Raw genomic sequence first — 23,723 nt, 5'->3', positions numbered from 1 at the left:
AAGAAGTAAGTGGAATGTCAACAGAACACCTGAGTCACAGGGGAAGACAATAAAATGTTATAAAGGGTTAGTGAGTATAAAGCCAACCTGAAAGAAATTCTTGACAGGAGTAAAGTCTTGTGTCTAACTCAAATCTAACATCATCTGAGTCCCAATGCTGTGGGCTGCTGAATTAGTCACATTGGAAGGATATGGAATGAGATCTCCTCCTGTTCCACCAACTATTTTAAAAAGCTCCGAAAATCCATTAGTGCAAAGTGAGAATCACCTTGGAATTGAGGTCCTGCTTCCTAGTTGAAAATTCCTTTAAGTGAAAGAAAGTGAAAGTCACCGCCATGTCTGACTTTTTGTGACACCATGGATCATAGCCCTCCAGGCTTCCCTGTCCATGGAATTCTCCAGGCAAGAATACTGGAGTGGGTTGCTATTCCCTTCTCCAGGGGATCTTCCCTCTCCAGGGATCAAAACCAGGTCTCTTGCATTGCAGGCAGATTCTTTAGCTTCTGAGCCACCAGAAAATCCCTTAACATGGAGCAAACTCAAATCATTTGAGATGTTTACTTACTGGAGAAATAAATTTCAACATTTATTTCAATATTTATTCACCGTGGTGGCTCCATCATTTTGAACATGTGACTTCCAAAGCTTCCATGCTGGTCTGTAACCAAGAGGCAGAAAGGGGAAGAACATGGAGAACCACATAGGGCAGGATTTGGGGGCCAAGCCTGGAAGTGGGGGTGTCTCTTCTGCTCACATTCCATGATCTGGAATTCAATGTCATGGGACACCCAACTGCAGGGAGCTTGGGAGATGCAACCCAAGCTCCCTGTATGTATGCCAGAAGAACACACAAATGGCAAACAGCTGGCAAGCCCCTGATACAAGCACATACGTTCAAGCTTGGCAGTTGACTGAACTGTATACAGCAAAGAAAGATGTTCTCAGGGTATGCCATTTACTCTAATCTAGACTTTGTGCTTTTATAATCAGAGAGAGCAAGAGCAAATAGAAGAGAGACGAGAAAGAAAACAGCAAGAGCAGACACGGGTTCAATACCTGGGCTGGGAAGATCCCCTGGAGGAGAGCAAGACAACCCACTCCAGTATTCTTGGCTGGGAAATCCTATGGACAGAGGAGCCTGGTGGGCTGCAGTCCATAGAGTGGCAAAGAGTCAGACAGGACTGAAGCGACTGAGCATGCATGCACAGCTTTATTCACAAGCTGGAGAAAAAGATCCAAGGAGAGGAAGAAACTAGGATGGGAAGGGAGAAAGAGATAAAGCCAGGGAGGTGGAGAGAGAATCATTAATGATGCCAGCTGCTTGAATACGTGGGAAGGACGGACAGAGGAGCCACAAGAGCCCCAGGACAGAGTGAAGACCTCCCTTTTCTGTGTCATCAAGAAGAAAATCATGGATAAATACGGACACCTCTGATGGGAGAGAGACCCGAGGAGCCTGTGGGAAGCCATGTCTGCTGGCTTGCCTTCTCTTTGCCATCTTAGAGTCTGATGCTGTCAGTGCAGCGCAGAGGAGGACAAAGATGCCACAATTACATCACCTGTCTGGGCTTCATGTCCTCATTCCTAAAATGAGAGTAAGGACTCCAAACTCGCAGTGTAGGGAGCTCTAAGGCTGCAGTTTTCCCGGACCAGGAGATGCAGTTGATTTGGAATGCATGAGAGGAAGAAGCAGAGGGGGTCCTCACACACGCGCCCTCGTGGGGCAGCATCAGGGCCAGTGGGTACAGTATGTGCTTCTCTGCCGCTCAGGGACCGATCACCAGGCAGCTCAGGGATGGCTGGAGAGAAACGAGGGCTTAGCATACCCGCGGTAGGGCTGGCTAAGCAGCTCAGTTGGATGACTGAGAAGGATGGGGATGGGTTGGGATGGGGCTGCTGATTTTAGAATTAAAATAGAAATACAAGGAACCATGTCAGAATACTGCTAGCTCCTCTCTCCCTTGGGCTTCTAAATTTTCCCACTAATAACACACTATTATTGGATAAATAATAAAAACTATTGCCCAGGATCCACATAAAATCCTTACGGCCGCCACACCCCCCCCTCCTTTCTTTTTCTTACTGCATTTAGGATACCATGAGGATGCGAACTTTCTTTTTTTCAGTTGTTCCCTCATAATCACCTCTGGCTCCCAAATCTCTCATCTTCCATTCTGTACCATCGGGATGGCAGATCCTTCAGTCTTCCTTCTCAGGGAAGGGCATGCCCCACAGCTTGGGCTCTTGGTAACCATAAGAACCAGGAAGCTCCAACCTGTCTGACCCCGGTTGTAGAGAGGTGAGATCCTGTCTCTTTTGAGTTGATGGGCATCTGTGTAGAGGGCTTGCCTTCACACTGCCTGGGCTGTTAGTCTGGAGCAGAGAGATCAGGATGTCTTGAATAGCTACCTGATATTTACCATTTGGAAATGAATGAAGAAAAGATGATGCACTTGATGGTGCCTTGAGATACTCCTGGCTCTGGGCGTCATCCACAGGGCTGTGATGTTAGAGCTGAGTGCTTGGGGGCCCCCTAATGGGAGATTCTATTTGTTAATGGGCACAGAGCTAGGTATTGGCAGAGTGAGGACCACTTTCATTTAAAAAATTTCTAACATACAGTTTCAAGTGGAAACACAGAAAAATTAAACCCGTTTCTGACCGTCTAGGCGCCATTTCACTGTGAGGTTAGCCCCGACTTTGGAGCTGATTTTAGTAAGATGGCTTTGCTCTCTTGACTTCATGGAGAGTCCCTCCTTGACTTACTGGTTTGGGGAGCTGGGTGTTGATGACATCCCTCTTGAGAGATACTAGGACGTGTAAAATCCCCCATCCATGAAACCACTGATGTCTTTGATGCTGACTCTGGGCTCTTTCTTCAGTCTTGAGGCTGGGCAAGTACAGGGCTTATAAGCCTGTGGGGTGCAGCCCAACAACCCTCAAACATCCACATATTGCAAAGCTCACAAAATAAAGAAACGTTTTGTCTTCTGAGGATCATCCAGGCCTCTGCTGCTTTCTCTCTGTCCTCTACTGCCTGACCTCTGGGTCACATTCTTTCTCTAAGGCTTTTCCAGACATCACAAAAGGAAGGAAGGGAAGCTGGAAATTAACACTCAAACTAGTCAGTTTCCCTCCCATTAGCTTCTCTGGTAAATTCTTAGCAGGACCTAAGGGTTATTTTTATTTCCAGTTCACATCATTGCTATGGTACTATCACCTTGTTCTCTTAACAGGAATTCATGGAAAGACAGGCAAATACATGAACACTAGCCTATGGGAAGGACAGCAGATATGCAATTATTTTTCCAAAGCTTGCCCTTCGTGCCAATAAAAAGTTTCCCAAACTACATTAGCAAGGGTCAAACAGTTGTATAAGGAGGTATTTTGAGATTTTCACAATAAAATACTGAACCCACATCTGGGGAATTTGTTTTCTTTTCAAAAACTAACACTTAGGGTTTTCAATGTACCTTTCTCCAGCCATTCAACATATACATCGTAGGCTGGGCTTTTCAAACCAAACAGAAGCTCCATTCCCAATCTGCAACCTAATATCAGATGAAGCAGCGCTCGCAAAAGATCCTCTGAAGAAACCTGACTATATTTATAAAGTTAATACTATTTGTCAGCGTCTTTGCTTCCCCTCCACACCTCCTTGAATTAAAAAAGCTATTTTTAGTAAAACTGACAAGACAGTAGCCATCCCACAAGTTCATTTTCAGCAGTAAATGGTTCACAAACAAGATGTTGACATGTGTTTACTACTACAGGTTCCAAATACCCCAGTCCCACAAAAGTGTTCAAAGAGATTGATAGATATTTAAAAAAGAAATAAAAAGTGAAACAGATAAATAGGCTTTTTCATGAGAATGAATGATGAACAGTATTGACCCTACATAGCAGCACTCTTGCTTTTGTGAGCTTTTTATTTCATTGTCTTTGACCTGCAATCATAGTCTTTATAGGAAATGGCGCAAGAGTCTGAAAGGTAACTAAGATGGGTGGCTGGAAATAAATGTTTCCTCAAGCATTTATTACCCTTCAGAAATGTCCATCAGCTGAAATGTTAGTCCCATAGAACCACTTAAGCACTGCAGAGGAGAGAGGCAGGTAGTTATTAATTTTTAAGGATGGCTGACAGCTTTCAGTCCATGAGCAAGGCTTAACTTTGCATTTTGAATAATGCAGAGATTTTCATTAGTTAGAATAGGAATTGAAATGATAAATGCTATATTGTCTGCCAAAATACTATGACATTACTTTGTCTATTTGCAGTTATCTTTCAGAAGAAGCTTTCCAGAGGTATGCTCAGATAAGCTGAAAGGCTACCAGTATTGTTTTCTTATTTGATGTTTACATTTTGGAAACACAATTCAAAGGACACATCTCGATTGGAGGTTGGTAATGCCCTCTCGCTAGCTCAATGGCGGCTCCAAAGGGCAGTTCATTATTACACCTGACAGCTAAGTGTTGGCATAAATTGCACTAGTCTATGGGATCAATGCAATCAGTTTCAGACATTTATTTTTGCTCACATCTACCTTCTGAAGACTCTGGGACAATTTAATTACAACTGCACTTAGATTCTTACTTCTCTCAGTGAAAAAAATATAAGATTACACTCACTTGAGAACTACCAGACTAAAAGGTTTGTGATTGCTTTTTACTGTCATCTTGCTTCCAGCCAATTATCATGTCAGGTTCGTCTGGGGCATATTTACTTCATTTTGAGCACCCAAGACCCTTTTGGCTCTAAGTATTATTTGAATTGATGGTAACACAACTACTTTATCTAGATGTCTCTTGGTAACTTAATGTATGATCCCAGTAACAAACACTAGAATTAAACCATTAATAGAATAGGCTGCTAGCAGCTGCTTCAACGATGGTTTCATGGGCATTAAAATAGCTGATTCAGAGATTTCTATAGAGAAACGTAAGGTAGTTAAAGACTCTAAAATCAATGAAACCATAATATCTGCCAGTAGCAAGCTGATTCATATACACTGACATTATTATGTCGAAAAAGGCTGATAGGAGGTCAAAAATCTTTTACTCAGTTTAGATGAATCTTCTATTTTGCATGTCATTTTGCATTTCCAAATTTAGCTTAAAATCACAAGCTTCAGGGAAAAGTCCTTTATATATTTAATCTACTAGATAAAAGACTATTGATTAATCTGCCTGCCCTTACACAAGAAGGTAGGATGAATGAAGAATTGGCATCATTTGAGAACCTCCAATCAGTTCAGTGAGGAGAAGAAAGAAGATCCTTTTGACACCTGCTCAAAAGTACTTTATAAGGTATTCAGCTGGGATTTATCAATCAATGTATTAATATCATGCTTTGGAGAAGCATTTATACAGCCCCAATTTTAATAATTTTGTAAGGTCCCAATTCCAGTTAAAACTGTCCTTGCTCAACTGGTTGTTTTTGGCTGTGCAGACTGTCTTACTGCGCACTGGAAGCATTCTGCTGGTTTTCAGTACATAAGCTTTGTAAGATTGCAGAACTGCTACTGGAACACCTCAAGATATACTTTTTGAAGTTAACCTCATAGTTGGAAGTGTTGTCATTACAATAGCACTTTTGAAATGTCAGAAACCTTCCAGATCAATCAGCATTAAAAAAGATAGCCACAAGCAGACACAAAAGAGATGATGTGGTACGTTTGCATATTTTCACTGCCTGGTGAGTTTAATCTCAAGGTCTAGTATTTCTTCCAGTTGACTAAATAAATCCTCTTTGTTAATTGGATTCCAGTTCATACACTATGAGCTGTACCTATTTGGTGGCAAGAATTCACTCTTTTGCAATTATGTTATAGAAAGTAGTTGTAACATTTAACTAGACACTTATCCTCATTTTTTTAAAAAAGAGCCAACTTTACAACACAGACAGTAACTGCAGTGATATAACCAAATCCCCAGGATGGTTGGTTATGATTTATTTATCTAATAATAATTTATTTTTAAAAAGCAAATTAAAGTTTTTTGGTATAACATGAGCCTATAGTGAAATTGTGCCAAGAAGTGCCTTATAGATTAGCAGGTGTTCCATAAGTGCCAGCTGTTGACCTATGTTGCTAAGGTTCTTTCCACATAACTTCCAGTAATAATGTCTTTTTGGTTTTTTTAGTGTTCTGCTAAAATGTAACTACTTACTATCATTCCATTCATTGTTTTTCAGCATGTCTCTCTCTTTTTTTACATCTTACATTGAAGGTTGTCATTTTTGTTTCCTTTACGGAGTTTATATACATATGTAGTTCTTGATACACTGTATTATCCTATTGATGTTATTGCTGTTAGTCAGATTTCAAAATTCTGCAGCCAGCGTACTTATAACTGGTGATAGATAAAGCAAGCCTAATTTTCTACTCCAAAAGACACTTAGGTGTCTGATGAAAAGTTACTAAAATGGTACAGCAGTAATCCATAGGCATCCCTGTCTCTCCGCGTTCTCTTTGCATGACTTGCATTGAGAGTTTCCATACTTAGTGCCATCTTATTTATGTGCAGGATAGTTTGTAAATGTTTGATTGTAACTTTACTCTGCTGATTTTAATCATTTAAAATTCCAAATATAAAAGATTTCATGATCCTGTAATGATTAGTTTTGGAAGGTAATCTCATGCAAAATAAACCCAGAAGCAGAAAAAATGATACTTACAGGTATCCTCTTCTTCCATGAAAATACTGATCACATAACAGGCATACACAAAACCAACCAACTGCAAAGAAGAAAAAGAAAATCTTGAAAATCTAGGACAAAAGTCCATAATTAAAGAGCCTGTATAATCAGTAAAGAATATACAGTAGTATCATCTAAGAATTTGTAACATTTAGAAAAAAAAAACATATGCTATTTAAATATTTTAAAATAATAGCTATGGTTTTAAAGAACCCTTTTCATTTTTACTTAGGTTTAATGATTTTCTCTTGAGAGTCCCTTGGACTGCAAGGAGATCCAACTAGTCCATCCTAAAGGAGATCAGTACTGGGTGTTCACTGGAAGGACTGATGCTGAAGTTGAAACTCCAGTACTTTGGCCACCCAATGCAAAGAGCTGACTCATTGGAAAAGACTCTGATGCTGGGAGGGATTAGGGGCAGGAGGAGAAGGGGACGACAGAGGATGAGATGGCTGGATGGCATCACCGACTTGATGGACATCTCTTTGAGTAAGCTCCGGGACTTTGTGATGGACGGGGAGGCCTGGTGTGCTGAGATTCATGGGGTTGCAAAGAGTCGGACACGACTGAGTGACTGAACTGAACTGAATGATTTTCTTAAAGTAGTACACAGAAATGGGAAAAATTATACATATATTTTACTTAGATTTTAATTTGGAACAAATTACAGATATTTCCTCTAGATTTTGATTTGGTATTTACAGTTCTTATATTTTAAAATCACCACAGATTATTCAGAACATACATATTTAAGTTTTGACTATTTGTAGAGCAATTAGTAGCACCTTTCATTATTACTACAACTATTTTAATGTTTAATCACCACAAGGGGAATCAAAATATGTTCATTGTAAATTAAATACCAATCATTTATTTAATTATGGAAAATGCTCTGAGAGTGTAAATTCTAATTAAATGTTAAATTGTCTTGTTAATTATAAATGGCCAGCTGCAAACACCAGGTATGCTACTGCTGCTTAGTCACTTCAGTCGTGTGCAACCCTTTGTGACCTCTATGGACTGTAGCCCACCAGGCTCCTCTGTCCATGGGATACTCCAGGCAAGAATACTGGAGTGGGTTGCAATGCCTTCCTCCAGGGGATCTTCCTGACCTAGGGATCAAACCCGGGTCTCCTGCATTGCAGGCAGATTCTTTACTGCTAAGCCACCTGGGAAGGTGCAAACACCAGGTATATTGTTCTCCTTTCTTGATTGTTCCTCCTTTGTTTCTGCATCTCCTTCTTTCCCTAATTAGTAACTATTTCGATCTGCCCTTTGGAACTCAGAGAATGTTTCAGAGGCTGAAGCCATTTTCCTACCAAGAAACAGGGACATGAAAAGGCTTTTGTACCTAAGGGGGCACCACAGGATCCTGCTTGGTTCCAGGGGCTAGGATGTGTGTGTGCACCCATAGTCGAGGGGGTAAGGCCTTCTGAAAAGAGCTGGACCCCACCCAAGAGAACAATATACTTTGAGTTCTTCTGCAGCCCCGTCAGAGGAGGGCTCCTGTTCCCTCACAGGCTATGGCTAGTACTTCAGAATAATACATGTGACTTTCTGACATGCAGTCCAGGTGAGGCTGTGTGAGTGAGTGTGTGATCAGTCGTTAAGGCATATCCGACTCATTGCAACCCCATGGACTGAAGCCTGCCAGGCCCCTCTGTCCATGGGATTTCCCAGGCAAGAATACTGGAGTGGGTTGCCATTTCCTCCTCCGGGGGATCTTCCTGACCCAGGGATCGAACTTGGGTCTCCTGTGTCTCCTGCATTGGCAGGCAGATCCTTTACCACTTAGTCACCTGGGAAGCCAGAGTCAAACCACATGTTAGTTATTGTTAAAGGCTCATTTTTCTTCAGTTTTTAGAAAATAAATAAATACATAAATAGAAACAGAAGTAATATTTTCTCCTTAACGTTCCCAGGTGTTATCTTGTTCACTCCTTTCAATACACATGTTCTACTTTGGATTCCCTGATGTAGCTCTTTGGATGAATATGCCCTACTGTGGGGAAGTGACTTTGAATATGGCCCATTAGCTTGAAGAGCAGTTCAATGAGTTCAGGTGACATGAGTCCTAGTGACATAAGTAGGCAGATCACATTTCCTTTGAACACTAAAGAGCTAGACAAAGTGACAGCCGGACAAATCAAGTCTCTTCCTGTGCAGCGTGACCAGGATGACCGATACTCTGGGTCTCTTCTACTCACTTGTCAAGGAGAAGGCTAGTAGAAGCCTGGATGAATCATGTTACAATAAAAACATTTCTGAACTAGTTTTGTTACTTTGGTTACAGATCAACGTTTATCTTGGCAGTTGCATATTGAATAGTTAGTCCATAGTTGCTTGATAGCTTAGGTAATCCAATAATTTTTCCCACAACAGTGAACTCAGGGAAATTAAATCTTACAAATCATTATTTTTCCGTTTATGTAGGTGAAAGATAAGCAAAATGTTTTGATTGAGTTTTGTAGGACTTTTCTAGTATAAAGTTAAGGCTTTCATGATAGCTCAGTGCTACAATGAATATTACTTTTCTACTTTCCTAACAGACATAAATCTTTACAAAAAATCTAACACTTCTACTAGGAGAAGGCAATGGTACCCCACTCCAGTACTCTCGCCTGGAAAATCCCATGGATGGAGGAGCCTGGTAGGCTGCAGTCCATGGGGTTGCTGGGAGTCGGACACGACTGAGCAACTTCACTTTCACTTTTCACTTTCATGCACAGGAGAAGGAAATGGCAACCCACTCCAGTGTTCTTGCCTGGAGAATCCCAGGGACGGGGGAGCCTGGTGGGCTGCCATCTATGGGGTGGCACAGAGTCGGACACGACTGAAGTGACTTAGCAGCAGCAACACTTCTACTTACACATTTATGTTGATTTGAAGTAAGAAAATTATTGTTTTATCTTCATTGATATCTTATGAGATGACAATGATGTCTATATTAGCCTATTATTAGCCTCTTTGACAGGGGACATATTTTGCTTTTTGTTTTAGCATTAGCTCATTCCATTTGGCATGCTGGATCCATTGGTATTTACTAGTTGGTTCATCGGCATTTCCTGGAAGGAAGGCCAGAGAATTGACTAGAAGGGCCCATGAGAGTAAACTCGGTGAGCTCAATGCTGAAACACTGTTTTCACATATCAATATGCAGAGCTAATCTGACAGGGTTGAAAAAAATCCCATCCTGATAGAGAAATTTTAACTTAAAATGAAGTCTATCCCACCTCCGCTGGTTTGCCTTCCAGCTGTTACAAGACCTGGAAAATACAGCGAGCTATTAAACTGCAAGCCAGGTAGGCCCGATTCCATCACCTGAGTAAGCTGAAATTTAGGGAGAGGTGAAGAGATACCCCACTTCCGAGGTAAGAGAAACCCAAGTAAGACAGTAGGTGTTGCGAGAGGGCATCAGAAGGCAGACACACTAAAACCATAATCACAGAAAACTAGCCAATCTGATCACAGGACCACAGTCTTGTCTCAGTGAAACTAAGCCATGCCCTGTGGGGCCACCTAAGATGGCCGGGTCATGGTGGAGAGGTCTGACAGAATGTGGTCCACTAGAGAAGGGAATGGCAAACCACTTCAGTATTCTTGCCTTGAGAACCCCATGAACAGTATGAGCAGGCAAAATGATAGGATACTGAAAGAGGAACTCCCCAGGTCAGTAGGTGCCCAATATGCTACTAGAGATCAGAGGAGAAATAACTCCAGAAAGAATGAAGGGATGGAGCCAAAGCAAAAACAACACCCAGTTGTAGATGGCACTGGTGATAGAAGCAAGGTCCAATGCTATAAAGAGCAATATTGCATAGGAACCTGGAATGTTAGGTCCATGAATCAAGGCAAATTGGAAGTGGTCAAACAGGAGATGGCAAGAGTGAATGTCTACATTCTAGGAATCAGCCAACTAAGATGGACTGGAGTGGGTGAATGTAACTCAGAAGACCATTATATCTACTACTGTGGGCAGGAATCCCTTAGAAGAAATGGAGGAGCCATCATGGTCAACAAGAGAGTCCGAAATGCAGTACTTGGATGCAATCTCAAAAATGACAGAATGATCTCTGTTCGTTTCAAAGTAAAACCATTCAATATCACAGTAATCCAAGCCTATGCCCCAACCAGTAACGCTGAAGAAGCTGAAGTTGAATGGTTCTATGAAGACCTACAGGACCTTTTAGAACTAACACCCAAAAATGATGTCCTTTTCATTATAGGGGACTGGAATGCAAAATAGGAAGTCAAGAAACATCTGGAGTAACAGGCAAATTTGGCCTTGGAGTACGGAATGAAGCAAGGCAAAGGCTAATAGAGTTTTGCCAAGAGAACGCACTGGTCATAGCAAACAACCTCTTCGAACAACACAAGAGAAGACTCTACACATGGACATCACTGGATGGTCAACACCGAAATCATATTGATTCTATTCTTTGCAGCCAAAGATGGAGAAGCTCTATACAGTCAGCAAAAACAAGACCGGGAGCTGACTGTGGCTCAGATCATGAACTCCTTATTGCCAAATTCAGACTTAAACTGAAGAAAGTAGGGAAAACCACTAGACCATTCAGGTATGACCTAAATCAAATCCCTTATGACTATACAGTGGAAGTGAGAAATAGATTTAAGGGACTAGATCTGATAGACAGAGAGCCTGATGAACTATGGACGGAGGTTCGTGACATTGTACAGGAGACAGGGATCAAGACAATCCCCAAGGAAAAGAAATGCAAAAAAGCAAAATGGTTGTCTGAGGAGGCATTACAAATAACTGTGAAAAGAAGAGAAGCAAAAAGCAAAGGAGAAAAGGAAAGATATTCCCATTTGAATGCACAGTTCCAAAGAATAGCCAGGAGAGATAAGAAAGCCTTCCTCAGCAATCAATGCAAAGAAGTAGAGGAAAACAACAGAATGGGAGAGACTAGAATCTCTTCAAGAAGATTAGAGATATCAAGGGAACATTTCAGGCAAAGATGGGTTTGATAAAGGACCGAAATGGTATGGACCTAACAGAAGCAGAAGATATTAAGAAAAGGTGGCAAGAATACACAGAAGAACTGTACAAAAAAGATCTTCATAACCCAGATAATAATAATGGTGTGATCACTGACCTAGAGCCAGACATCCTGGAATGTGAAGTCAGGTGGGCCTTAGAAAGCATCACTATGAACAAAGCTAGTGGATGTGATGGAATTCCAGTTAAGCTATTTCAAATCCTGAAAGATGATGCTGTGAAAGTGCTGCACTCAATATGTCAGCAAATTTGGAAAACTCAGCAGTGGCCAAAGAACTGGAAAAGGTCAGTTTTCATTTCAATCCCTAAGAAAGGCAATCCCAAAGAATGCTCAAACTACCACACAATTGCACTCCTCTCATATGCTAGTAAAGTAATGCTCAAAATTCTCCAAGCCAGGCTTCAGCAATACGTGAACCATGAACTTCCAGATGTTCAAGCTGGTTTTAGAAAAGGCAGAGGAACCAGAGATCAAATTGCCAACATCCGCTGGATCATCGAAAAAGAAAGAGAGTTCCAGAAAAACATCTATTTCTGCTTTATTGACTACGCCAAAGCCTTCGACTGTGTGGATCACAATAAACTATGGAAAATTCTGAAAGAGATGGGAATACCAGACCACCTGACCTTCCTCTTGAGAAACCTGTATGCAGGTCAGGAAGCAACAGTTAGAACTGGACGTGGAACAATAGACTGGTTCCAAATAGGAAAAGGAGTACATCAAGGCTGTATATTGTCACCCTGCTTATTTAACTTATATGCAGAGTACATCATGAGAAATGCTGGGCTGGAGAAAGCACAAGCTGGAATCAAGATTGCTGGGAGAAATATCAATAACCTCAGATATGCAGATGACACCACCCTTATGGCAGAAAGTGAAGAGGAATTAAGAGGCCTCTTGATGAAAGTGAAAGAGGAGAGTGAAAAAGTTGGCTTAAAACTCAACATTCAGAAAACTAAGATCATGACATCTGGTCCCATCACCTCATGGGAAATAGATGGGGAGACAGTGGAAACAGTGTCATTTTTTTGGGCTCCAAAATCACTGCAGATGGTGATTGCAGCCATGAAATTAAAAGACGCTTACTCCTTGGAAGGAAAGTTATGACCAACCTAGATAGCATATTAAAAAGCAGAGACATTACTTTGCCAACAAAGGTCCGTTTGGTCAAGGCTATGGTTTTTCCAGTGGTCATGTATGGATGTGAGAGTTGGACTATGAAGAAAGCTGAGCACCGAAGAATTGATGCTTTTGAACTGTGGTGTTGGAGAAGACTCTTGAGAGTCCCTTGGACTGCAAGGAGATCCAACCAGTCCATCCTAAAGGAGATCAGTCCTGGGTATTCATTGGAAGGACTGATGCTGAAGCTGAAACTCCAGTACTTTGGCCACCTCATTCGAAGAGTTGACTCATTGGAAAAGACCCTGATGCTGGGAGGGATTGGGGGCAGGAGGAGAAGGGGACGACAGATGATGAGATGGCTGGATGGCATCATGGACTCGATGGGCGTGAGTTTGAGTAAACTCCGGGAGTTGGTGATGGACAGGGGGGCCTGGCGTGCTGCGATTCATGGCGTTGCAGAGAGTCGGACATGACTGAGCGACTGAACTGAACTGAACTGAACTTGGGGTTAGGATGAGACATTGAGCAGTTAGTAGGACTACATAAGAAGGTGATCATAGATGTGCTTTTTAAAAAAGTTATTTATTGATTGATTTTTGTTCTCACTGGGTCTTCGCTGTTGCCATGGGGCTTTCTCTAGCTGTGGCGAGTGGGGATCACTCTTAGTTGTGGAGTGTGGGCTTCTCATCTGGCGGCTCCTCTTGCTGCAGAACACGGGCTCTATGCTCACGGGCTTCAGCAGTCGTACTGTGTAGGCTCAGTAGCTACAGCGTGCAGGCTTTAGTGTGTGTGGGCTTCTGTCGTCATGGTATATTGGCCTAGTTGCAGTCAGGCATGTGAATCTTCCCGACCAGGGATCGAACCCATGTCCCTTGCATTGGCAGGTGGATTCTTATCCACTGTACCACCAGGGAAGTCCATAGATGTACTCTTATAAAGACAAAAGAAGCAAACTCAATTGAATAATTTTTCAAATAAAATTTTCAAAAAATGTTTTTATTTAAGTCTTATTTATCTTGTATTTCTTCCCCACATTTTAGGACCATGGATTATTTTTAAATTATTGGGTTAATGGTGTTTCTGAAAAGATTGTCTATGTACTCAAGATTATTGGTCAATATATTTATTTCTCTTTTTCCAAATGAGTCTTTCAAGTAACAGAAAATAAGATCAGGTCCTTAGCTATACTGGCATCACACTATCCTTCCCTAGTCAATGAAATTTTTTTTGTTAATGAAATGTGAGAACACCCAGTTTTAAAGGAACAGAGAAACGCATAGCATAGCAACAGAAAATTTGCAGATCCAATTGTTTATTGATGGATCTTAATAATATCCTGATAGATGAAACAAAAGAAATTTTGGGTAATTAAAATATGCAATACCATTAGCTGGAAATAGAAAGATAAAGACCTGCCATATGGGAAATATTAGATTACTGTCCAGGTCTTCAAACAGAATTTGCCAGTCATAATCTCAATATTATAACAAATGAATTAATTAAAACATATCCTTTTACTTTTGCTTTATTGATTGGCATACTAATAAATTATTTACCCCCCAAATTACTTTTGCTCTCATGATTAACCAAACTGCTGTTTCATTAATAATGTTATTCTCATGAGAACATGTCTAGACATCATGTTAATCACTGATTTGTAGATGGCTGACTGTTGTGTAGTTCTTGGTTTCCCAGAAAATGAGTTGAAATAGTCCCCATGGCTTTCTGCTTATCTCTAAGAAATGGAATAAAATGCATTCTTGCCAATAGCAAAGACACAAAATAAACAACATCAGGATAATAATCCTGATTATTTCTGCTTCAAAAAAAGTTTTGAAAGAGTCATTCATTTTAAAGACATCTCTTTTCTCTTCTGTAAAAGACATCCATCTTTATGGTTATAACATTCAAATGATTTTCTCCTTCATATTATAAATTCTGACTGCATAAATTCCATCTTTTTTCAATATATTAAATGGATGCAAATGGCCTAAGACGAGATTCCAGCACCTTTGTCTGTGTGTGAAGGGACTGATTAACTTTTGCAAGTAGGTTTTGTATAGGAGATTGATTTGTTTGGCCTGCAAATCTTGTAGGGCTTCCCAGGGGAAGCTAGTGGTAAAGAATCCATCTGCCAGTGCAGGAGACACAAGAAATATGGGTTAGATCCCTAGGTCAAGAAGATCCCTTGAAGAAAGATATGGCAACTCCCTCCAGTATTCTTGCTGGGAAATCCCATGGAGCCTGGCGGGCTTGTATAAGGATTGACAGGATTAGATTTCACTCATGCAGGACAACCAACCATGGTCTGTGTGTCCTGCTAATTGTGGGTCTTGGTAAGAATAAGTCAAAGAAATGAAAATCTCTACAAGCCTGAGTGTCTTGTGTATGTACTCAGTCTCTTCAGTTGTGTCCGACTCTTTGAAACCCCATGGACTGTAGCCCACCAGACTCCTCTGTCCACGGGATTCTCCAGGCAAGAATTTGGAGTGGGTTTTCATGCCCTCTTCCGGGGGATCTTCCCCACTCAGGGATCGAACCCGAGTCTCCTGCATGACAGGCTGATTTTTCACTGCTGAGCCGCTGGGGAAGCCCCTGAGTGTCTTAAGGGATCACTTTTCAGGGTAGTGGATGGTGAGAAAAATTCATTTAGGGAATGCAGAGAGAAAAACTTGTTCAGTACCAGCCTTAGGAGAGAATTGGGAGGTTTGAGGGAAGCCAAAAGGATTTTTGAACAAAAATAAGTCCCAGATACTGTCCCAAATTTCTCAGCACTCATGCCAACATTTAAGCCCTAAAGCTTAAGAGAATTTGTAAGGAATGAGGGAAGTTTCTCTATTTACCAAACAGGTTCTAAATGGCTCTTTGTTAGTCCAAAGTTTCCCTCAAGTCCAAAATGACTTTATAAAAGTTTAGGCCCAAGTCCCTCCCATGGGAGGCAGGCAGAGGCTGGCAGGCTTAGCTCTTAGCTTCTGTGTCCCTACAGATGTCATTAAGTTGAACATTTGTGAGTAGAAAGCATCTGCATGTAATTTATTTGGGTTAAGGTGTTAAGTTACTTATAAAAGAAACCATAGCTACCTAATGTCAAGAATGTGCAGGGCTTAAAAAAAAAAAAAAGAATGTGTAGGGTTTGGGATTTTACTCTATGTACAGTCTAACAAATTAGCCTGTTACTTTCTCAGTAACAGGATGCTGGGCCAGAGACTAAGGACTTGACTACTCAGGATACAGAAGCCAGAATGAACTTCATGTCTCTCTGCTGTACTCCCCACATCCCTTGGGCCATGATGGCCCCCTGCATACAAAGATGGTCGTATTGCAGGAGAGGAATCCTGAGTTACTTTTTAAAAAATATTTTTATTTATTAATTTGACTGTGTCAGATCTTAGTTGGGGCATGTAAGATCTAGTTCCCTGACCAGGGACCGAAACCAGGCCCCGTGCATTGGGAGCACTGAGTCCTAGCCACTGGACCAACAAGGAAGTCCCTTAAGTTGCTTTTTAAAAAGTAAGTCATTCCTCTAAGTTTAAAAAGGGCAAACAATAGAAAAATTTGCAAAGAACATAAATATCTAAGCCATATAGAAAGAAATAAGACTAATAAACTGTGGAATGATGTCATACATCAGACATAAATTAAATCACATGAAGACTACAAGAAAGCTATGTTGTCACCATATTTTATAACACTTTTAAAAATTTTTGTGAGTTTGTGTTAACAAAGATGATCAGACTGACATTCTCACATACTACATTTGGAAGAAGTTGGCAAACACTATATAAACTCTTTCACCCAGTAATTTTACCTCCAAAAACCCATCATACTGAAATATTTTAAAAGTTTCTGTAGTGATTTTTTGAGTTACTTTTCTAGTAAGAGGAAGTAAGCCTACTCTTTGTCAAAGGTGGGATGGGGGAGAAGATACCTCATCTGTAAAGACTGTTAGCTGAAAACCCAGCCCTGAGTAACTGCTTAGGCAAAGAGCAGTAATAAATCTGGAGGTCATCTGTGTGTCTACAGATGGTGTTTAAAGCCACGTGACTGGATTAGATCACTAAGGAAGTGAGTGAAGGCAGAGAAGAGGTTCAGGGATAAGTCCTGCAACATTATTACATTTACGGGTTGGAGAGATGCCAAAGAAGCAGCAAAAGGGACTGAAAAGGGCTGGCCCAAGGGATGGAGTGATACATGAAAGCCAGGGCAATCAGCCGTGGCCAGGGCCTCTGACAGGTCAAGGACAAGGAGCTCTGCATTACTGACCACTGGGCTGGGTAAGGGCCTCACACATGGCTCCGTGTTCCACCTGCCAATGCAGGAGACATAGGAGACACAGATTCGATCTCTGGGTTGGGAAGATCCTCTGGAGTGGGGCATGGCAACCCACTCCCGTATTCTTGTCTGGAGAATCCCATGGACAGAGGAGCCTGGTGGACTACAGTCCATGCGGTCGCAAAGAGTCAGACACAACTGAAGTAACTTAGCACTCATGCAAACATTTGAAGTACATGAAAAATAGCTACAGGTGTTCCTGAATACATGCCACTTCCTTCACTGGGGAGAGGAGAAATAACATGATGGAATACGAATTTTCCAGTTACTTTATAGAAGTGACCAGTGGTTTTCACAAGGAATGGTGGTACTCCAAACCTGACTGCGGTCTGAATGCAGCTTTCCCTCTTGTTGTGACAGATGACAGAAGGTCCAGAAATGTGGCAGGTGGTTAATCACTTGGAAACCTTCTGACTCTCTCCTTTAGGAGGGGTGAGGGCTCACCTTTGCGCAGTGCCTCACTCTTCACATTGGGCTGGACACGGACATTTCCCTCCTTCCTAAGGAGTTATTAAAAGACTCTGAGGCTGAAGCACAGGTTGCAGGTGGACAGTCTTACCACACAGAGTTGTGCAGACACATTTCTTTCTCCAGGGCTCCCAGAAGGGCATTTTTGCACAACTGTCACCCATGTCCATCTGTTTTCTCCTGTGTACCCAGCAGAACAGAAGTCTAGGAACTTAGGTTCCTCAGGGGAAGAGGGCCTGGCTTCTTATTTATTTGATAACTATGGGGAGAATTTCCTTGTAATCCCAGTAATTCCTAACCTATTTGTTTTTTAATCAAGCTGCTCAGACTTATCCTTCAGGAATCCGGAATTTGTGATGCCTGTTTATGGATGTGTCCTATGCCAAATGAAGCCTGAAATTATTTGAAGACATTTGGTTCCCTCTCCTAAGAGTCCCACTGGCACCCTGGGCTTCAAATGAATCAATGAATATGGAAATAAGTTGTTTTCTCTACAATGACCATAAAAATGCACAACGGCAACAGCATCGCATTACTCTGGGCTTTGGGGATTTATTGCCCTTATGTATAGGAGAAGCACTCGTGTAGACAGTCAAAATGGAAAACAAATGGTTTGCTGGCTTCTACCAAGGAAGATAAGCTTTTTAATGACATGCTTTTGTGATGCAGATGGTCCGTACAAGCCAGCTCAGCAATATACAGAGGACACACAAGTTACTCTGACTTGCAAAGAGCATTGTTCTCGGTGCATTTCTGGAGTCAAGTCATAGAGGAACAACAGCGCTGTTCAAACACGGCAAACAAATAAACTTATTTCAGTAGCTCATATCTGGGACTTTTCTAAGTGTCCCCTGCCAAGCTTAATAATTCTTCACTGTGCATGCTTCGTGCTCAGTCACTTCAGTCGTGTCCAACTCTTGGCAACCCCGTAGACAGTAGCTCGCCAGCTTCCTCTGTCCATGAGATTCTCCAGGCAAGGACACTGGAGTGGGTTGCCATGCCCTCCTCCAGGGGATCTTCCCGACCCAGAGAGTGAACCTGCATCTCTTACGTCTCCAGTATCGGCAGGCGGATTCCTGACTAGTGCCATCTGGGAAGCAATTCTTCAGTGGTACCATGTAAATAGTTTACTAGTGTCATAGTACCTGAGTGTTATGAGGTAATTTGAAGAAAAATGTTTCTATTAAAAATATATCTTCTATTATTTACTCACTTTACAATCCTAAACATAGAGCTAAAAGTCAGTTTGTAAAGGTATGAGATGAACCTATACATGTAGTTTGGAGCTAAAGAGTTGTTTTGTGATACTGTCAGAATGTGAGGGGTAGGGTCTTGGGTGAGCATAAAAGGGGACTTAGTCCAGGTCACGTCAGCCTCTGCCTCTTCCGTACCTGACTCTCTACACTGAGTCAGGCCCAGAGAACTGGAGTGAAAGCTGCAGTTGGGCAGCAGCCCTCTGTCTGTGTCAATTCAGACTGGCCTCAGGCTCGCCTCTTCCATCTTCTGTCCCTGTTCTTGAGCTGTTGACTTCACTCTCTAACAACTCAGACCTCTAGTTCTCAGGACACATTTTTGAACCTGCCCTCTAGCTTACCGGAGCATTATGACTCTTTTTGTACTTCTCAGGGTCAAGGGTGGGTACCCTCAGTATCTCAGGAGAGACATGCCTGCCAATACACCCTCAAATCCAGCTTGCTGGTAGACCACACAACCCGATAGTGGGATGTCCATCTCCAGATCTCATGTATTGAAAATAGAGATCCCAAGAACACCTGCTGAGAGGCAGCAGATGGCAGAGCAGCCGTGCTCCAAGCCCCATCTTAGGCAGCCAGGCATCACTCCAGGGGCATACAGATCTGCATGTCTGTCCACTGCCAGCCCCTTCCCACTGAGGAGCTGGCTCATCAGAAATGGAATCAAATGGCAATGTCTGGAGCCCTGTTCGTCGTGGACACTGCTCCCACCATCTGCGGACAGTCATGCAACCTCAGTAAACCTCTCAGCCCCTTATCATAGATGGAGTTGTATGTGGATATATAGATTTTATAGAGCTCAGGAGAACCCAAGAGAAAGACAGGCATTTCTCTGCCCGGACGTATGTGTGGAATTTGAGGGGAAGGATTTTGCTATATGGAAGTCTGCTTGTCTGTAAGTGAAATGGGGTTTTCACAGGCTTCTTGATTTGTCTGAGGGATGTATTTGAAAGTTTTGCCTAGTGTAATGTGGCAGATGCTGTGATCCACTCGACTGAATTAGTACACAGAATCAATTCCACCTAAATTCCACTTTCTTGAACAGGAGACCAAATGAGACTGCTGATGCTGTTGTCCAGCTCTGAGAAGGTCCCAGGATGGTCTGTGTGAGGAACTGGCTGTGGTACCAAGTGCACCAGCCTTTGTAACTAATGAACCTTTGAGTGAAGCAGATGCGGAGCCTGGGACCTGCCTGGACTTCAGGGGTGTGCAGCGGATCCCCTCTGCTCCACTCAGGGCCAGGGGGTGGGGAGGATCCCATGTCATGAACCTCCTGACCTCCCTTGATGGTCTCAGTGAAATGGTAAAGAACCTGCATGCCAATACAGGAGACATAAGAGATGTGTGTTCGATCCCTGGGTCAGGAAGATCTCCTGGAGGGGGGTGTGGCAACCCACTCCAGTGTTCTTGCCTGGGAAATTCCATGGACAGAGGAGCCTGGCATGCTACAGTCCAGAGGTCAAAGAGTCAGACACAACTGAAGCCACTTTCCTTGTCTTCCTGCACCCTCCTCGGTTCTGAGCCTCTGTATCTCCTCTCTTTTGACTGTGAGAACAACTTCAGAGTCCTCAGAGCCAATGATGCTCTTCAGAGGGATTCCATCTAATGCTTGGGGAATCTACAAGAGGCCATACTTGCTGCTGGGGTTGCTCCAGTTATCCAGTTCTCAGGATGAATTTCAGCCTTGTTCCTGGAATCCAGTGCTTTCCTTACAGTTAATGGTTTTGCTGGTCAAGAGTTCAGCTTTGTCGTTGGAGAGATCTCAGTTCAAATATTGGCTTTTCCAATACCATCTGAACAAACTTTGGCAAGGTATTTGACCTCTCTGAGCCTCAGTTTCTTCCTCTGTAAAATGGGGATAATGATCATTTTACTTCACTGATTATTATGAGGATTACTGAACTAATGGATGCCTAGTGCTTAGCTCAGGGTTTAGATGGACACCACATGTCCATTAATTCATTAATCCCTTCTATCTTTAAGACCTAAGTTCTATCATTATCTTCATTCTATGGAAGAGAAAACTGAAGCACAGAGGTTAATCAATTTGTCCCCAAACCATTTAGGTAGGAAGTTATATTCTGACTCTGTAGTTCATAATGTTGATCCTTCTCCTTTCTGCTACTGTATACACAGTTTTTTATAATCCAGAGCTGCATTTATTCAGCAAAGCAGGTACAGACTCCTTTATGGTACAATCCCAGGAAGATGGTATAATTTTTCATAATAATGTTACATGGGATTAAGTGTGATCCAACTATTCACTCACCACATTGCGCACCATATAGTCTGTTCTTTTAAAATGATGATCTAAACCTTCCATAGCATTTTTAAAGCCTGAGAAGTGTAAGAGTTGAGTCAAAAGCATAAAATAGTTCCAACATAATTGTATCTATAATCTACAGTTTTCAGACTTTATTTTTAGTTTTATGAAGCTAGTGGTAAAGAACCTGCCTGCCAATGCAGGAGACATGAGACATGGGTTTGATCCCTGGGTCAGGAAGAGCCCCTGAAGGAGGAAATTGCAACCCACTTCAGTATTCTTGTCTGGAGAATCCCATGGACAGAGGAGCCTGTAGAGCTATAGTCCATGGGGTCACAGAGTTGGACATGACTGAAGTGAGTTAGCATGCATGCATTTCCAATACAATGGGAAAGAGTCATCATTATTCTTTATAATATGTTGAAATCATTAGAAGTGAAGAGGTTTTCACTAATGTTACCCATTTTCTAATTGCCCAAACTAAGAGTTTTTTTTTTTTTCTAAGATGACTTTGGATTATAGTATTTTACCTCAGAAACCAGTAAAATTTCCAGATGCTTTGCAGATCCAAGATATACTTTTAAAAAATTATTTATTGATTTGTTTTTGGTTATGCTGGGTCTTCACTGCTGCTGCACGCACAGACTCTTCTCTAGTTGCGGTGAGTGGGGGCTACTTTCTAGTTGTGGAGCATGAGCTTCTTGTTGCAGTGGCTTCTCTTGTTGTGGGGCACAGGCTCTTGGGCACCTTGGCTTCAATAGTTGCGGCACATGGGCTCCGTGGTTGCAATTCCTGGGCTCTAGAACACAGGCTCAAAAGTTGGGCTTAGTTGCTCCATGGCATGCAGAGTCTTCCTGGACTAGAGATGGAACCCATGTCTCCTGCATTGGCAGGCAGATTCTTTACCACGGAGTCACTAGGGAAGCTCTAAGTTATGTTTTAAAAGAATCTTTGTAGAAATACTGTGCACACAAAAATCCTAAGTAAAAAAAACAGGTGATTCTTTTTGTAATTTTGAGTGAAAATAAATGGTGCCTCTGCTTCTATCTCTGGTGTTTAAAAATGAGAACAGCTGACCATAGCTGACTATTGGTTTCCTGTTCCAGTTCTGCCTTCCCAGTTCTCAGACTAAAATTGTTACACTGTATGGACATCCCAGGAGGAAGGCATTAAGGGTTGGTTCAGTGGTAATTAAAGGTGGTCTCCCTACTATGCCCTGAGAGGTAGAAACTGTATGAGAAGAGGCTTCGTGCTACATAAACTCAGTGGGTGAGGATGGTGTTCAACGAGCCTTAAAAACACGGTTAATGTTCCTTGAGGTCCCTCCAGGCATTGCCCTCAGCATCACTAACAGAAAGTATCTCTTCCCTACCACATTTGGTAGTTTTCTGATTTTCTATATGATGGAAGCCGAGCTGAGAGGATGATCTCATTTATTGTAGAGAATCCTAGAGAATATCTGAACGGTTGTATATTACAAGCTCTTTCTATGTAATAATCCGATACTTCAAGATAGAGTCTATCTTCTTATATTGTATGGTGCATTGGATATTTCATTAGAAGAGACCTATGTAACCATTTGTAGCAACATTTGAGTATTTACTAGGTACTTAGTGCTAAGTTCTCAAGAATTTAACTTTCACAACATATATTTGCAAGGTGAGTAGTAGTTTCTCTCCTTTGTGGATGAGGAAATGAAGGATCAGAATAACTAGCTCCAGGTTACATAGCTAGTTAGTAGTGGAATCAGGAATCAAGCACATGTCATTAGTCTACAAAGGTCGATGGCATAGTTCAGACTGTCTCCACATTCACTGGGTGAGACCTGAGATGATAAAGATGTTGGCTTCATCAGAGCTTCTCTTTTACTGATGGAAGCAGTATGCATGGCCAGTGGCTTTATGCTGCCCTCCCTCCAGACTTAGCATCCCAACCATTCTTGCTCACTGATGGACCGAACCAAGCCCGAACCTGTATCACTTCTTCTTTCTTTGCCCCTCTTCTTGGGTCACAAAGTAGAGCGGGACCATAGCGCTCACGCCTTATCAGTAAGAACAAATGAATGTGAACTTCCTCAGCTTCAACCGTGGCTTCATCTCTCCGACCTCAGCTTTCTTTCCAGGACCGGGCCCACTCTGGTTTCACATCTGGCCCATGGCCTTCAGGGATTCTTCTCACATAGTAACAAGTCCTGACAGATTCCTTTCAACCCATCTCGGTAAATCAGTAAAATTTCTCATACACAGTTTCCCGTCTCTTCAAATGAGGAGGATACATTAATAGATTGTTTCCATAGGCTTTTCCTACAATAAACATTTTTGATCCCATGGAAGCCCCCAGTATAACTCAACACAATCCTTATTCTTTCCTAGCACTTTGTTGAGTGTAAGACAATTAACGTGAACCAATTAACATATACACAGACACACCCGATTGTATTTTCTTTCTTCACATATTCCTTCATTCTTTTTTTTAATGAATCCGAGGATAAGGAATCTTTCCTTTTTAAAGGATCACTCCCGTCTCCCTGATGTTTTTTCTTATCTTGATTTCCAAAGATCTTTCTT

At 42.0% G+C, this 23,723-nt stretch overlaps 1 protein-coding gene across 3 annotated transcripts in view; it reads right to left on the bottom strand.

The window, feature by feature from the left end:
* The window catches only part of NKAIN3 (sodium/potassium transporting ATPase interacting 3), a 537,526-nt gene that overhangs the window by 24,300 nt on the left and 489,503 nt on the right, over positions 1 to 23,723 (bottom strand). For all 3 annotated transcript variants that reach the window (XM_043484043.1, XM_043484044.1, XM_043484045.1), the window contains exon 5: positions 6,677 to 6,737. In XM_043484043.1, the coding sequence (XP_043339978.1) occupies positions 6,677 to 6,737 (61 nt within the window). The remainder of the gene's footprint in view (positions 1 to 6,676; positions 6,738 to 23,723) is intronic.

Source organism: Cervus canadensis, chromosome 12 (assembly GCF_019320065.1).
Source record: "Cervus canadensis isolate Bull #8, Minnesota chromosome 12, ASM1932006v1, whole genome shotgun sequence".
NCBI lineage: Eukaryota > Metazoa > Chordata > Mammalia > Artiodactyla > Cervidae > Cervus > Cervus canadensis.
Note: the sequence above shows the minus strand (reverse complement) of the source record. Positions and strands in the feature narration are given on the sequence as shown.